The 16955-nt window shown below is 42.1% G+C and overlaps 1 protein-coding gene across 2 annotated transcripts in view; it reads left to right on the forward strand.

The window, feature by feature from the left end:
• LOC110533484 (RNA-binding protein Nova-1) overlaps positions 1-11688 on the forward strand; it is a 29249-nt gene extending 17561 nt beyond the window's left edge. For both annotated transcript variants that reach the window (XM_021617739.3, XM_021617740.3), the window contains exons 3-4: positions 4084-4250; positions 5128-11688. In XM_021617739.3, the coding sequence (XP_021473414.1) occupies positions 4084-4250; positions 5128-6144 (1184 nt within the window). In that variant the 3' untranslated portion in view covers positions 6145-11688. The remainder of the gene's footprint in view (positions 1-4083; positions 4251-5127) is intronic.
• The last annotated feature ends 5267 nt before the right edge of the window (positions 11689-16955 follow it).

Below are 16955 nucleotides of genomic sequence, written 5' to 3' on the forward strand. Positions count from 1 at the left end.
TGCTGCATTTCTAAACGGGCCAGCCTCACAAATCGGGGCAATGTAAAGGGGGTACGAGCAACCCCTTCCTCCGCCCTGTCCTCCGACTTGGCATCGGACGGTCTACCCATCTCCTCTCCTGAAGCCTCCCTCTCATCATCTTTCAATGAGAGAATTCGTTCTCTCACTAATCCCTCCCTGACTAGCACCATAAGCTCAGCCTTTTGGGCTTTCTCAGGGACGAAGAGGCCATAATGGTCAGCTACAGCGAAAAGTTCTACTTTCCGCAACCTCACCAAACAATCAATAGAGGGCGCTTCAAAAAACTTGGAGATGGCTGAGGCAGCCATCTTGTACAATGCAGTCTACTGAACACACTAACTAAACAAGTCATCCAAATTCACAACCTACCATCACACCTCAATCATCAATCACAGAGAGCAGCAGGGTCCGGTGGGTTTAATGGAATCCCGGATGAGACCCCATTATATTACACCTCTATGAAGAGGGAACGCAACACCCTGCTACAACTCATCTCTCCGTGAAGTGAAAAAGGTATGGACTGTAGGTGCTAGGAATGTATTCCTTCACACGGTAATATGGGGAAAAGGGGCTGGACGGAACCAAAACAAAGTCATTATTAAAGCCCCTTCTCCTATCTGCCTAACCACTACTTACCTAATTTAGCATCACCTGGTGCCCTAGCCAAAATACAGGGGCTGGTCCGCCCAGGTCTTACCTAGTGTGCCTAGACAGTGAATATACTACGGGTATATGTATGCCTCTTGCCTAAGCACTCCCTAGGTGCCTTCCCCTTCCCCCCTGGGAACAAATGAAACAGAATAACAAACAATTTCAACAATAAAAACAGTGTGTCCTATAACGCATAACAGACATAACCAATCAGCTCCCTCAGCAACAACTAACATAGTACATACCAAATCGCTTTCTGAGAAACAACCAACACTATATAACCCTCAACTATCAGCCTCCTCTCTCAGCAATCATCTCAGGATATACAATCAATCTCTCTGCAATGATCTCTCTCCTGAACAGAACACTGGATTTTATATAGCTTCAGAAGAAATGGGTAATTGGTGACGGCTGCATCCTGCCGAGTGGGCGGGGTCTGCTCTCCAATTAGCCACGGAGTCGACCAATCAGCTGCTTGGGGAGAATTCAGGAAGCCATCTCCTGAAAACACACTCAAATACAAACTACAACACCGAAACTGGGGAACGTAACAGGCCCAACGCTCTTAACCGCTAGGCTAGAAACTACCAACCCTTAAAAAAAAGACTATAGTATACTATAGTTATATACTATAGTTTTCACTGTAGTGTTTTTACAGACTTTACTGTATTTACTGTAGTTTTGTGGACATGACTGTAGTACCCTGTAGTATTTACAGCTTACTAAAGTATAAATACTGTTGTAAGAAATAAATTGTAGTATATACTAGTAATTACTGTGGTGTTTTTGCAGACTATAGTATACTTAAGCAATAAGGCCCTAGGAGGTGTGGTATATGGCCAATATACCACGGCTAAAGGCTGTTCTTATACGCTATGCGGAGTGCCTGGATACAGACCTTAGCCGTGGTATATTGGCCATATACCAGAAACCCCCGAGGTGCTATTATAAACTGGTTACCAACATACTTACAACAGTAAACAAGTAATTTGTCATCATAACTGTGGTATATTTAAGCAATAAGGCCTGAGGGGATGTGGTATATGGCCAATATACAATGGCTAAGGGCTGTTCTTTGGCACGATGCAACGCAGAGTAATATTGTCATATTTATTGTAGTGTTTTTGCAGACTGTCATATACAGTGCCTTGCGAAAGTATTCGCCCCCCTTGAACTTTGTGACCTTTTGCCACATTTCAGGCTTCAAACATAAAGATATAAAACTGTATTTTTTTGTGAAGAATCAACAACAAGTGGGACACAATCATGAAGTGGAACGACATTTATTGGATATTTCAAACTTTTTTAACAAATCAAAAATTGAAAAATTGGGCGTGCAAAATTATTCAGCCCCCTTAAGTTAATACTTTGTAGCGCCACCTTTTGCTGCGATTACAGCTGTAAGTCGCTTGGGGTATGTCTCTATCAGTTTTGCACATCGAGAGACTGAATTTTTTTCCCATTTCTCCTTGCAAAACAGCTCGAGCTCAGTGAGGTTGGATGGAGAGCATTTGTGAACAGCAGTTTTCAGTTCTTTCCACAGATTCTCGATTGGATTCAGGTCTGGACTTTGACTTGGCCATTCTAACACCTGGATATGTTTATTTTTGAACCATTCCATTGTAGATTTTGCTTTATGTTTTGGATCATTGTCTTGTTGGAAGACAAATCTCCGTCCCAGTCTCAGGTCTTTTGCAGACTCCATCAGGTTTTCTTCCAGAATGGTCCTGTATTTGGCTCCATCCATCTTCCCATCAATTTTAACCATCTTCCCTGTCCCTGCTGAAGAAAAGCAGGCCCAAACCATGATGCTGCCACCACCATGTTTGACATTGGGGATGGTGTGTTCAGCTGTGTTGCTTTTACGCCAAACATAACGTTTTGCATTGTTGCCAAAAAGTTCAATTTTGGTTTCATCTGACCAGAGCACCTTCTTCCACATGTTTGGTGTGTCTCCCAGGTGTCTTGTGGCAAACTTTAAACAACACTTTTTATGGATATCTTTAAGAAATGGCTTTCTTCTTGCCACTCTTCCATAAAGGCCAGATTTGTGCAATATACGACTGATTGTTGTCCTATGGACAGAGTCTCCCACCCCAGCTGTAGATCTCTGGCAGTTCATCCAGAGTGATCATGGGCCTCTTGGCTGCATCTCTGATCAGTCTTCTCCTTGTATGAGCTGAAAGTTTAGAGGGACGGCCAGGTCTTGGTAGATTTGCAGTGGTCTGATACTCCTTCCATTTCAATATTATTGCTTGCACAGTGCTCCTTGGGATGTTTAAAGCTTGGGAAATCTTTTTGTATCCAAATCCTGCTTTAAACTTCTTCACAACAGTATCTCGGACCTGCCTGGTGTGTTCCTTGTTCTTCATGATGCTCTCTGCGCTTTTAACGGACCTCTGAGACTATCACAGTGCAGGTGCATTTATACGGAGACTTGATTACACACAGGTGGATTGTATTTATCATCATTAGTCATTTAGGTCAACATTGGATCATTCAGAGATCCTCACTGAACTTCTGGAGAGAGTTTGCTGCACTGAAAGTAAAGGGGCTGAATAATTTTGCACGCCCAATTTTTCAGTTTTTGATTTGTTAAAAAAGTTTGAAATATCCAATAAATGTCGTTCCACTTCATGATTGTGCCCCACTTGTTGTTGATTCTTCACAAAAAAATACAGTTTTATATCTTTATGTTTGAAGCCTGAAATGTGGCAAAAGGTTGCAAAGTTCAAGGGGGCCGAATACTTTCGCAAGGCACTGTACTGTAGTATTTACTCTAGGGTTTTTGTGACGTTACTATAGTGTTTTTAAAAAAATGTATTATATTTGACATAGCAATGAGGGCTTTGTCTTTGAGGAAACCACATTTTCCATAAACTGTAGGTTGGTAAGACTGGAGTCAGATCGGACAGTTTAGAGCTTTTACTCTTTTCTATAACTTGTAGGGAACACAATATATGGTCTATACTTGGCATGTCAGTTTCTCACTTATGGGTGGCACAAATTGGGAGATATGGGAGGAGAATGGGCAGGGTATATGCAAATTAGGTATTTACTGTAATGTTTTTGTGGTCTGTTGTATACTGTAGTATTTACAGTAGCATTCTACAGTATACTATACCATTCTATAGAAAGTGTTAGTAAGCATTTCCTTGGATGATTTATACCATGCGTATAACATGCGTATGTATCCCATACATACGACTAATAAAACTAGGAAAAAAATATAAAAATAAAAGAATACACATTATTGAGGTATACTACAGTGTGTAGTATAGTATTCTACAGTATACTAGAGTTTACTATAGAATGATTTAGTACTGTAGTATACTATAGTAAACTGTAGTATTTTGTCATGTGGGTAGTACTGATACACTGTGATGTTTCTTTTTTGTTCTATCCCCACAGGAACCACAGAGCGGGTGTGTCTGATACAGGGTACGGTCGAGGCGCTAAATGGTGTCCACAGCTTCATCGCGGAGAAAGTCCGCGAGATGCCCCAGAGCGCCCAGAAAACAGAGCCAGTCAGCATACTGCAACCACAGACCACTGTCAACCCCGATCGCGTCAAACAGGTGAGAGACGGGTCCATTACAGTCAGCCAACCCTGACACGGAACCCAAACCGGCTGCGCACGCGAGACATCGTGCATACATTTATTTTCTCCCCCCACACCAAACACGATCAGGACACGCAGGTTAAAATATCAAAACAAACTCTGAACCAATTACATTCGTTTGTGGACAGGTCGAAAAGCATTAAACATTCATGGCAATTTAGCGAGCTAGCTTGCACTTGCTAGCTAATTTGTCCTATTTAGCTAGCTTGCTGAACTGACTTCTATTTTAGCCCTTGGCAACGCAGACTCTCGTTGACACGTGCGAGCAGTGTGTGTGCGCGCAATAATATAGATTTCAAAATGTATTTTGCAATGCTCGCTCACGCGAGGCGAATGGTGTAGTCAGGGTATGATCGACCACCATACTTAACATAACCATAGCATGGACAATGACCTATCAGATATAGAACACGACCGATCAAAGCATGTTACCTCCCTACCTACGATGATCTGTCTGACATGTCAATAGTGTAGACATGCAGAGTCATAAGGGCACGTGGTCAGCACATGGCAAGAACACAGTCACACTTTGTTTCACAGGGGCATCTGCCCCACAACCTGAGCCCTGGCAGGGTCAGGAAAATGTGAGAGCATGGGGTTATTTTTACCGGCCGTCTGCCCGCTAGGTCCTCAACAGTGCCACAGAGCTGGACGGCAGCTGCAGCCTTAACCCCTGGGATTAACACATCGCTGAGTAAAGCAGAGGGCTGGGATAGTAGAATGACTCAGTGAGCGATATCTTTCTCTCGTTCTCTCTCTCTCTTTCCTACTTTTCAATCTCTCTTTCTGCCTCTCTCCCTCCCTCCTCTCTGGCTCCCACTATTCCTTTGCAGGCTAAGTTAATAGTGCCCAACAGCACGGCTGGGCTGATCATCGGTAAGGGCGGGGCCACAGTCAAGGCGGTGATGGAGCAGTCGGGTGCCTGGGTTCAGCTGTCCCAGAAGCCTGAAGGCATCAACCTGCAGGAGCGCGTGGTCACGATCAGCGGGGAGCCCGAGCAGAACCGTAAAGCCGTGGAGATCATCGTGCAGAAGATCCAGGAGGACCCTCAGAGCAGCAGCTGCCTCAACATCAGCTACTCCAACATCTCAGGCCCCGTGGCCAACTCCAACCCCACCGGTTCCCCCTACGCCAACTCGGCTGAGGTCCTTCCCAACGCCGCTGCGGCTGCTGCCACTGCCTCCAGCCTTCTAGGCCAGGCCGGCCTGGCAGGAATGGGTGGCTTCCCGGGAACCATGTCCAGCTTCTCTGGCAATGACCTGCTGGCCATCACCTCGGCCCTCAACACACTGGCCAGCTATGGCTACAACACCAACACCCTGGGCCTGGGCCTCAACCCCGCCGCTGCCTCCGGGGTCCTGGCCGCCGTGGCTGCTAGTGCTAACCCAGCTGCTGCTGCTGCCGCTAACCTCCTGGCCTCCTATGCCAGCGATGCCTCTGGCTCCGGCCATCCTGCTGTTGGCCTGGGGGGCTTCTCCCTGGGCTCGCTGGCCGCCGCCACGGGGGCCTCCAACGGCTACCTGAATGCCTCGTCCCCACTGATGGCTTCCTCCCTGCTGGCTGCAGAGAAGCTGGGAGAAGGGGCCAAGGACGTGGTGGAGATTGCTGTGCCCGAGAATCTGGTGGGCGCCATCCTGGGGAAAGGCGGGAAAACGCTGGTTGAGTACCAGGAGCTGACGGGAGCTCGCATCCAGATCTCCAAAAAGGGAGAGTTCATACCTGGCACGCGGAACCGTAAAGTTACCATAACAGGGTCACCCGCGGCAACGCAAGCTGCCCAGTATCTGATCAGCCAGAGGATCACGTATGAGCAGGGTGTGCGTGCCACCAACCCACAGAAGGTGGGCTAAATGGGGGAAAAAGGATGTAATAAAGGAAAGATGGAGACAGAAAAAAGAAAGGGAATCAAGGGTCACGGAGAGGGGAAAAAAACGTCCAAATATCCATTCAATATTTCAGTATTAAAAAGAGAAGGTGACAAAGAAGGAGGTGAGGCAGAGAGAAAACCGGGATACGTGTGTGTGATATGTGATTGTGTTTTTAGGACTGAGGTTGTGATGTTTTTTAAAAGTGGTGTCGAGTCCTTTTGATGACGAGTAAAGCTGAACTGGTCCACTGCCAAGCAGCAGAGTCAGGGGTGAGTCCACACGATTTCACCCCCTTCAAAAACCTCACAGCTGGGTTTGTTTTGGATTTCGTTCTCTTCCGATTTTCTTTTCTTTGGCTGTGTTGATTTTTCAGCTTCAGTTGTAGATCTCCGCTCCCGGTGAGTTGAGGTTCCGGACAGGCTTAAAGAGCAGAGATAGCGTTTTGCTCATGCCTTTTTGCTTTGATGTTAACCTTGCTCCATGTGAACAAAGCAAAAGGCCTTGTTTACATGAGAGAGGTAAAATGACGAGCACCAGAGGTCATCCAATACCATTTGGCAACCATTTTAATCTAAATTCTTAATGGATATCAGAATATTAATGACATGCCACTGTATGGTTCATATCAAAATTGAGGTTTTAACAATTCGGTTGTTATCCTTTTTATTTTCCTCAATTATTTATTGAAATATGGTCTCATTCAAACACATATAGATTATTTAAACCTGTGAATTCGGGTTGATATGAATGTAAAGACATTATTATTGTTATTTTGTTATTAACGAGGATCACATTTTGAGTTGCAGTGACAGATATGTATAGTTTTCACCCAGAACTGCACAGGACTAGTGTAGATCAGGGGTCAAATGTTCAATGTGAGAGGATAGAGACACGCAGGAATGTACACATACACAGGAACAGACACACATTCATACATGTTTACCGCCACCCACATACACACCACTTTTGGTGCTACGAAAACATAACTACAGATCTCTAGGCCTAAATTACCTGTATCACCTAAATTGAAAATCCCTTTGGAGATTGCTCTCCCTCTCCTTGATTGTAAGATGCCAAGCATTGTTCCCTTATCTGTAGTTTAAGGGATCTAGTTCTGCCTTTGTAAGCGAAGACTGGATTTAATGCTATGTTGAAGGTCAGTCTTAATATTTGACCCCGCTAGTTCTCCTTCAGCTGCCATGGCAAACTGTATCTTGTACCACCGTGGACAGTTTAGATAACGTAGTTAGTTACTGATTAAAAAATGATTTTTATCCTATTGTCATGAATTAGCCCGGTACTTTGAGTTCGCCAGCCGATATTGCGCCTTGGGACATGCTCCTATGTAGAAATTTGAATAACCCCCCATGGGACGGAGCATCATACCCGAGAGGGAAGACAGCACTATACACAGCTTGGTATCTTACATTACCTTTTCGTTTGAAGAATCTAACCGGAAGAGTCCTGAAGGGAACAAAGCACCACAAAGCAGTCTTGTTAAGAAATGCAGTATTGAACGTTATCTGTGAGCTAGGAGATGATTGCTTTATATCAGAATGGCTGGTAGTCAAGAGAGACACTAATGAGAAAGAAATTGACTCACCATGAAACATTTGGCGTTTTCTGTGAACCATTTTTCTCAACCAGAGTCAATACCAATATGGAGTCAAGCAGTTAATGCAGGTGGTTAGTCCAACCTGTTATCTTGCCTAAAGCAGACATTGACGCTAGCTTACATTGGCAGTAGTGCATAATGCGTTGCCCAAACATTTATCTGACATTCTGTAAGGATAATTGTTTGGCAAAAACGCAGGGAGGGTAATTGTCTTCTAGAACATTCTCAAACACAAAGATTAACCTTGCTTGCTTCTGCGCTGCTATCCATTGGTTTTCATCCGAGTACACTGGGTCTCTTATGACTGCACTGTGAGACACAACAAAGACACAACGCAAAGTGTGTCTGTCCCTTCTTGAGCCAAGGGATCATATTTTGAAGTACATATCCAGGATATAGGCCTACAGCTGGTGCACTTACATCGCATGTTCTAGAGCATGTTCCATCCCTAGCAAACACAGCTGATAAAACTAATTACATTGTAAACTGAAGATCACGATTAGTTGATTATTGGAGTCAGGTGTGTTAGCTGGGACAGAATTGTGACACCAATCAGGCCCCAGAGGACTGGAGTTGCCCATCCCTGTTCTAGAGCAAAGCCAGCTGAGCAGCGAGATAAGGAACAGTTCCACAAGAACATCCACAATGTGATGTCTTGGAGATATTTTGGTTTACCAATAATATTGCACAACAGAGAGCTGCTACTGGACGTTTTTTCTACTGATCAGTCCAGAGTCATCAGTCAACCATAGTGTCTTTTATTAAGGTATGTGTTATCCGTGATCCTTGGCATGTCCCTAACCCATTGAAGTTTAAATGAAAAATGGTTAAGGTACGGGTTAAGGTAAGGGTTAAGGTAAGGGTTAAGGTAAGGGTTAAGGTAAGTGTAGGGGTTAGGGTAGGGACATCCCAAGGATCCCGGATAGCATTGACCCTTTTATTAACCCAAATGACTCCTATGACATTTATTTTTCTGCATTGCAGTCCCCGTATCCTATTCTGACCCTCTTTTCCATTTCACAAATGTATCCATAGACTTATGTAACCAGAGCTCTGGGATCGGCTTCCAATAATACAGGACCGGGAACGATAGTGTCAGAGAAAGAAACAGCAGCACTCCCTTTTCAGTGAAATGACGAGGCTCCTTCTTGAGAAAGAATGGACCTTTACCCCACCTTACTAACAACTCTATGTTTGAGCGCTCCGCATGGCACCAGCCACGAGCCCCATTACCTTGACTCACTGAATACACGTTTCTCTTTCATTGTATTTCTGACGGGATGTGCTGTGACTTTTAATAGTAGTCAACGGCACACTAGTTACTTGAAATGAAATGGCACTCCAGTTAAAATATCTGTAACTTCTTTCACCTGTGGGGTTCAAAACCTTCATATTTTAGCCCTAACCTCACAACATTTGAATGCTGATTTAAAATACAAGCACAAATCAAGGTGGATTTAACAATAGAAGCAATGCAACTACGCTTGGTTTAGAGAGAGACTACTCCAGAGCTGTCTGATCTGTACACTGTACCAACTCCTATCTCTCCATTCATTACTTTTCCTCCTCTTTCTTTAGACATTTCCCCACCCTACATATGCTCTTTTTGGTCTATTTTAAAGTCCTCCTATATAGAGATTACCTTTTCTCTCTCCTCTGCACTGCTCCCTTCTCTCTCCTTCTTTCTGTCTTGTCTACTCATAGGCGCTGACGTCTGGGAGTTGCAGGGAGTGCCGAAGTGATTGATAGGAGTTATGCACTATAGGTCATAAGGGTATGCAAATATTTTCACAGCCCATAGAGTTCACCAGTCAAAAATGCACAGATATCACCTGCCTCCAAACTGTGACAACCCACAAGACCAACCAGCAACATTGGTTCAAACTTCGGTATCAAATTCCCCACTAAAAGAAGAACAAGTAGGATTTAGACAGGCTTACACCGTGATCTATGACCTAGGGGAAGGGAAAGCAAAATAGGAAGGCGAATCTTGGTTGAATGAGAAAATGTCTGTTGGTTGACCAAACAGAGCTTCTATTTCAGCCTCATAACAAAAGAAAGCAGGAGTTTATTAAAAAAAAGTAAATGAGAGAGAGAGAGAAAGGTGGGAACTCGTTCGTGACCTCATGCTGAAACAGTGACATCCTTTATGCATATCCTCTTATCTGAAAAATGACTAGAAATTCATTTCTGTGGAATATGTCATGTCAACATGATCTATATGTACTTAATTGTAGCTATTCTAGTTTGTAGTCCAAATGCAGTCCAGCGTCGTCAATACAATGTGAAACTCTATGTTATCTTTGTGTGGATGATAAAGAGTGCCAACTAACCCTGATTAAGATTAGCTTTGCGATTTGTTTGTGCATTACGATGACTCATCATCGACAGGTGGCGTTCATATTTCTGTTATTGATGATTTAGTTTGACCGTAAGAAAAATTTAAAGAATATTGGAAGCAATATAGTAGCATGTTGTCCTGTTTTGTGTTTTTATTATGTCTATTGTATGAACCTTTGAAATTACTAAGATTTTGAATGAATAGGTTTACATGTACTTTTTGTAAGTTATGAAAATGCTGCTATTTGATAAGTAAAATATAAAAAATATTTTAGTTGAAAATATGTCTGGTCTGTTGATAAGAAACATGCTCTAAAAGACAGGGGCGTAAAACGAGGTGTATAGAATACTATACAGTATTGGTAAGATAGTAACAGTAATAATTGTACCTGTGCCAAACTAGACCTCTGCAGCTTCTGAAATTGTAGATGTGCGATCAAATGTTAGATATCAATAACTTGTTTAGAAGTGCTGATCAAGTGCCAATCAAACAATGTTTTTCAGTTAATAAAAGATAATCGTATACATTACTTCAGAAAACGATGGACAAATAACTATTTTGTGCATTGTTTTACCCCATAGCTACATAGAGTAAGAGATAAAGATTGTGATTTTTATGGATCCATGTTGTTTTACACTCCATGCATCCCCTGTGTGTTCGTTTGACCTGTGGCTTAAGCACTGCTGTTTTTCACAAATGTCTCTATAGGCCAGCATGGACTAAGCATAACATGTTATAAGCATTCATAACATAGTCATTAACAATCAGACAAAATGTGTTTCGTGGAGTTAGGTGTTATCTTTTTGCACGTCTTCTATTGCATGGTATCAAAGTGAAAAATTGGTGGGAGAAAACTAAATGGGAAAAAAATTGAGGTTTTCTCGCAACATTCAAAGACATAAAGTTGCATGCAGTCAGTTGTAGAACACTTAAGTTAAAATCACCTCATATTTAAAATGTTTCATGTCGTAAGTTGGGAGGGAGCCCATTATTGTCATGTTGGCCCAAATACAACACATTTCAGATCAAATTCTCATACAGTCCATCTCTTTATATTCTAACAGACCAGGTTTTGTTTTCTTAAGGTACCATAAGGAGTATTACAAATGTGAAACAAGCAAACGCGAAAATGTTATTCAGTGTTATTCTTGAGTTTTGCTTTCTAGAATACCAGGCATTTTTTAAATCAGGTTAAACCTCACAAAACCTGTGTAATATTTTTTAAAGATTTTTTGTACCACAGTTTGAATGCCCAAATCTAATCTATGAATGTAATCCCATTTGCTCATTTTTTTCAGTTGAATGTTTATCAGTCTTTTAATGTGAATTCAGGGCTGGAATTTCAACTACATGTAGAGTTAAGATATTATGTCGAGAACCAATTTCAGCTATAGTCAGGTAGGCCATAGTCATAACCCAGATATGTTTTAACAACACTTCTGATTCACTGTCAACATTGTCCTGTTTGTTTGGTGTTGCATAAATGCACTTTACTGATCAACGGGTCATACCTTTTTACAAAATTCCATCTCCTGTTATTGGATGTGAAACAAAGCAAACCATGTTAACGTTCAGCCGTTTTTGTCATTCTTTGCTGTTGCTCTGATATTGTTTGAGGTTTTTTTTCTGATCTTTTTGGGTCTCTGTTTATCAGACTTCTCTGAAAAGGTGGCACCCGAGTCCACATAATATGGTTTATCCATTTCCTTTTGAAAATATTTGTGTAGATCACAATGAGCGAATCTTCTTTAAAAGAGGGAGAGGGAATTTAGAGTGGAGCTGTTCCATCTTGTCATGTTGCATTCTGCTGCCTTGAAGTCTAGAGGGCGGAAGTATTTTTATGAACAAATTGGCATTGAAAGCACGGTAAACCTCATACAATGTCTCTATGTGGTGTTATCAGAGAGTACATGTTTGTTACGTTACAGAATGCAATCCCAAGGTCTTGCTGATATAATTTTAGATGGGAGACAAATACAGCACCAGCAAAATTTGATTGCCTCGGTCATACCGCTGTCAGTGTTGGTGGATTGGACAACTCAACCCGTAAGAACCCTGTGTAACCTAAAACTACTTTACCACTGCATGCTATGACTTTCTGTCTCCTCCTTCTGCCATGCACTGCTACTAACCCCCACCACCCTTCTAACCCCTCCACTACTGAGTGCCAAACTAAGTCAACACCATTCCAAACCTTCAGTTGTTTTAAATATGATGTAGTCTGGACATGCATCTGACCCTCCAGGATCTTCCTAAGGGGGATTCTATCGAACTATCAGACAGGACTAAGCCGGTTAAGGCTGCTTGCCCCCTCTTGTCCTCAACTCTCTCCATCATCTTTTCAGCCTACATGACATTATGATTATGTGTGCCGTTGTGTCTGGCACCTGTCATTGTATTCAACCATTGAATGGAAAATGATTCTGAGCCCATTCCTCTGAATAGTGGGAGAAAGACAGTATTTTTACCAACCAGCCACGACGCCATCTCTTATCTTTGACCCTCCCATGAACTAAGTTGACCTTGTCCACCCTTTGCGTGCTCATCTGCGTGTTTGGATTATTTTGACCCCAGATTTATTGCCAAAATTTGCTGAGACTACAACTGTATGAATTTTCATTTGGTTTTAATTGTTTTCTTGTTTTCTTGTCATCCGGACAATTCTGCAGGGTTGAAGCTAACAAATCTTGTCTGAAAAAAGCATGACAATGCCCTGCACACCTCTTCGGCTCCATTGTAAATATTATTTTGGGTTAGTTTTTCATTTTAATTTTGCAAAAAAAAATGTTTTTCCATCTTAAGAAATGGACTGTCAGCATATGTAATATGTTATCCTAAACTTAAAAAAGTTGGGTCAATTGGAATGACTCTGGTGTCTATATTGAGACAGAGAAGATACCATTTCAAAGTCCAGGCCTCACTTGTCCTTTGACTGAAGCATTTGCTTCGATGCCTTTACACAGACACAGTCTCAATCTTAAAGAGACAGTCTCAATCTTAAAGATACAGTCTCAATCTTAAAGATAAAAGGGCAATATTGTATTTCCTTGTGCCATGTCAGTGAAGTACGGGTGAGAGCCTTTTATTGAGATATTTGCCAATACGGGTGCCAAATGGAATCGGCACTGAGCCAAAAGCCAGCCAGCCTACACACTGAAGCTGTGGTAGCAATGGGATGGTTCACTTCCCAATCCCATATCCCCCCCAAAACACTTAATTGTTTGACATTTGACTTGACATGTCACTATGTTCTATGCTGCCAGTCAATTTCCTGCTTTCCTCAGTGAAACATCTCAGAAGCAGTTAATTTTACAACATTACACTGTTGATCAATGACAACAGCAACTATCAAAAGGGAATGAAAGTGTATTTTTATTATCAGTTTATCTGAGCATCATTCATTAATAGATTTAAGGGTAATGACTATTTAATGTAACTGTAGTATTGTGTTTGTAAAAAAAAAAAAAAAATCGGTGAGTTGTGTTTGATGACTCGTGGACTACCAGTGAAGTCAGCATTTCAGTGTTAATATATTGAATTGTTTTTTAAAGATTATTTTTGCGACAGCAACAGCAACAAAGAGTCATTATAAATGTTCATTTTAGCATCACTTGTCTTCTGTTCCTTTATTCTCCCCCACCTCTACTCTCTGTCTCATTGGAGTGAAAGGTCTTGAGTTGATTAAAGTGCATGCGATATGCTCACGGAAAAGTTCATTTTCTAAATGGGGTGCTGAATCTTAGCTTATGAGGTAGTCCATTAACAATTAATATGACAATACTCTCCAAATCATGACCGGTCTTATTGTGCATGTTCTGTCTGAGTGCTGTTCTAGTTGTTGTTCAAAGTCTTGAGTAAAAGCCAAAGCGAGCGTCTAAGCTAATTTGTAGTTCTAGTACAGTGGTGTGTGGGCAGAATGTTGTAGTGTTATCTGTTTTGTGAAGCTGTAAAGCTCTTCACAGGCCAGAACCAGTTTGGGAAATTCAATTAATCTTTCCTTGATTTTTTTTTGCATCCTCTCTTCTTGCCTCCTTCTCAAAACCCATTGAAGAAGGTCAGAAGGGGGACCGGGGACCTTCATCAAAATAGTTGAGAAGCTCCTGAGTGGGGCAGCGGTCAAAGGCACTGCATCTCAGTGCTAGAGGCATCACTACAGACCCTGGTTTGATTCCAGGCTGTATCACATCCGGCCGTGATTGGGAGGCCCATAGAGCGGTGCACAATTGGCCCAGGGTCGTCTGGGTTAGGGTTTGGCCGGGGTAAGGTTTGGCCGGGGTAGGCCGTCATTGTAAATAAGAATTTGATTTGAACTGACTTGAGTGGTTAAATAATAGGTTAAATAAAAAATAAAGGAGGTAAGGAGATAGGATACGAAGAGGATTCGCGGAAAGACAATTGGGATAGAGTCATAATCCATCTTTGTCCCTCCAACATCATTCCTCCTGCACCATGGGACATCCTCCATTAACAATAACTTCTAAAACCAGAGTATAACAGTAATTGATTCATAAAGCGGTTTTCATTACATCTCAAAGTGCTAATTGTTACTGGCGCTTGAAGATTTTATAAGACAACACAGAACAAGGAGGGGTCTACTAGGAAGGCAAATCCTGTATAGATGCATTTTGAGGTCAGATTTGAAAGAGCCAAGTTCCCTTGAGGTGGACGGCGGGGAGCACATTCCAGATGTGAGGATATGTGGTCTAAAATGGCTAGCTGCTAGCTTTTCTCATAGGTCAACCTGGCACAATAGGACACTATGCTGAGGATGACCAGCTGAGAACATAATTATATCCGGTAACAGAATAACAAAACAACGGAGCAGTGACCTTACAGGGTAGAGCCACCATCCAATCACATTCGTTAAACAGGTGAACTTGTCCACCAGAGGGTTATTATAAAACCTCCAACTTCAAGGTAAGTGTTTGAAACCCTTGCCTTAGTCTAAAAGGTGGAGTGTGACAATAAAAATTGCATGATGCTTCTATATGGGCTACTTACTCAAATTTTAAAAGGCACATTTTGCATATATGACCAAATTCAAAGTTGTTGCTTACCATTTCACATGCATCCATGCATCCATGTGCTTTTACAGAGAAGAAAACATGGAGGATTCTACATCAGTTTTGTTGACGTTGCCTGGCACCACTCTGCCAGGGCCCTCACCTCCTCCCTTTAGGCTGTCTCGTTATTGTTGGTAATCAGGCCTACTACTGTTGTCGTCTGCAAAGTTGATGATTGTTACCGGTTAGAAACATGTGCTGGGCTGGTCATACTTAGGCCAACCTGGCTCAATTAGCCAATATGCTATGAGAAAAGCTTGCAGCTAGCCATTTTAGACCACAGGTCTAAACCTCGGTCTAAGCAAAAGTCTGAGAGTACGGCCCCACTGAGTGTGTCTGGCCAGGTGGCTGAGCAACCTCCATGAATGAAAGATATTGGCTGTTCTGGTTACTTTGAAAACTTTTATGTCTCATCCAATCTCTAAAGTTATACGAAAAGCTGAAATGAGCTTCCTTTAGTAAATTAAGCATTTGATGAAGGTGTTATTGGAAAGTCATTCAGTAACATGGCCTGGTAATAATAACAGAAAACACTGAAACAGACGGTGCACCGACAGATGTTTTCACCATGTGTGAAGACTAGAAAATAGCTGTCAAAAGCAGTACAGCAGTATCTGGCTGAGGGGATACATTCAACAATCATTTAATCTAGGCCTTCAGAAAGTATCCACACCCCGTGACTTTTTCCACAGCCACAATTTAAAATGGATGATTGAATTGAGATTTTGTGTCACTTGCCTACCCCATAATGGCAAAGTGGAATTATGTTTTTAGATTATTTATTTTTTTACATATGAATTAAAAATGAAAATATAATCTATTTGAGTCAATAAGTATTCAACCCCTCTTCCTATGGCAAGTTCAGGAGTAAAAATGTGCTTAACAACTCACAAAATGAGTTGCATGGACTCACTCTGTTTGCAATAATAGTGTTAAACATGATTTTTGAATGACTACTTCATCTCTGTACCCCACACATACAATTTATCTGTAAAATCCCTCAGTCTAGCAGGAATTACAAACACAGATTCAACCACAAAGACCAGGGAAGTGCACCTATTGGTAGATGGGTAAAAACTAAAAAAGCAAACATTGAATATCCCTTTGAGCATGGTGCAGTTATTAATTACATTTTGGATAGTGTCAATACACCTAGTCACTACAAAGATACAGGCGTCCTTCCTAACTCAGTTGCCGGAGAGGAAGGATTTCACTTAGGGATTTCACCATTGGGCCACTATATATGTGCAAACCGATCTCATGTGTTTAGGGCATAATATCAAGGAGAAGGTCTCCCCAACTCCCCACCTACACCCCATAAAGTTAAAGGAAGCAAGTGTGGTACCATATATTTCAAGACAGTCTTATCTGGCTCTGTAGAAGCATTTGATTCCCTCTGTGGGAGAAGGTAGTTGTGGGCTAGAATGATAAAATCATGTTGTCAAGGTAACGGGTGGTACAGAGTACTTTAGAATGTCACACTGGGGATGCTCTTGCAAGGATTCAACTTGTAGACCTGGCAACTCCTGAACAACTCAAGATCTGCAATGCACCACCATCAGGGCGACCAGGTAAGTGCAAGCTGTGGTGATATTTTCAATTTAAATCAATCAAAATGTTCAAAACCCACGGCAAGGTGACTCAGGTCAAAGCTATTGCAAATAATTATTGGTGCCCCCATTTGTGTCATTTCAAACCCTATCACTGCAGCACACAGCCAGATTCTTAAGATGGCACTGTCTTGCAACATGGTGAAAGGAAAATAAAGGTGGAG

The sequence above is a fragment of the Oncorhynchus mykiss genome, chromosome 10 (genome assembly GCF_057628025.1).
Source record: "Oncorhynchus mykiss isolate SJ-2025 chromosome 10, ASM5762802v1, whole genome shotgun sequence".
NCBI classification, from domain to species: Eukaryota; Metazoa; Chordata; class Actinopteri; order Salmoniformes; family Salmonidae; genus Oncorhynchus; species Oncorhynchus mykiss.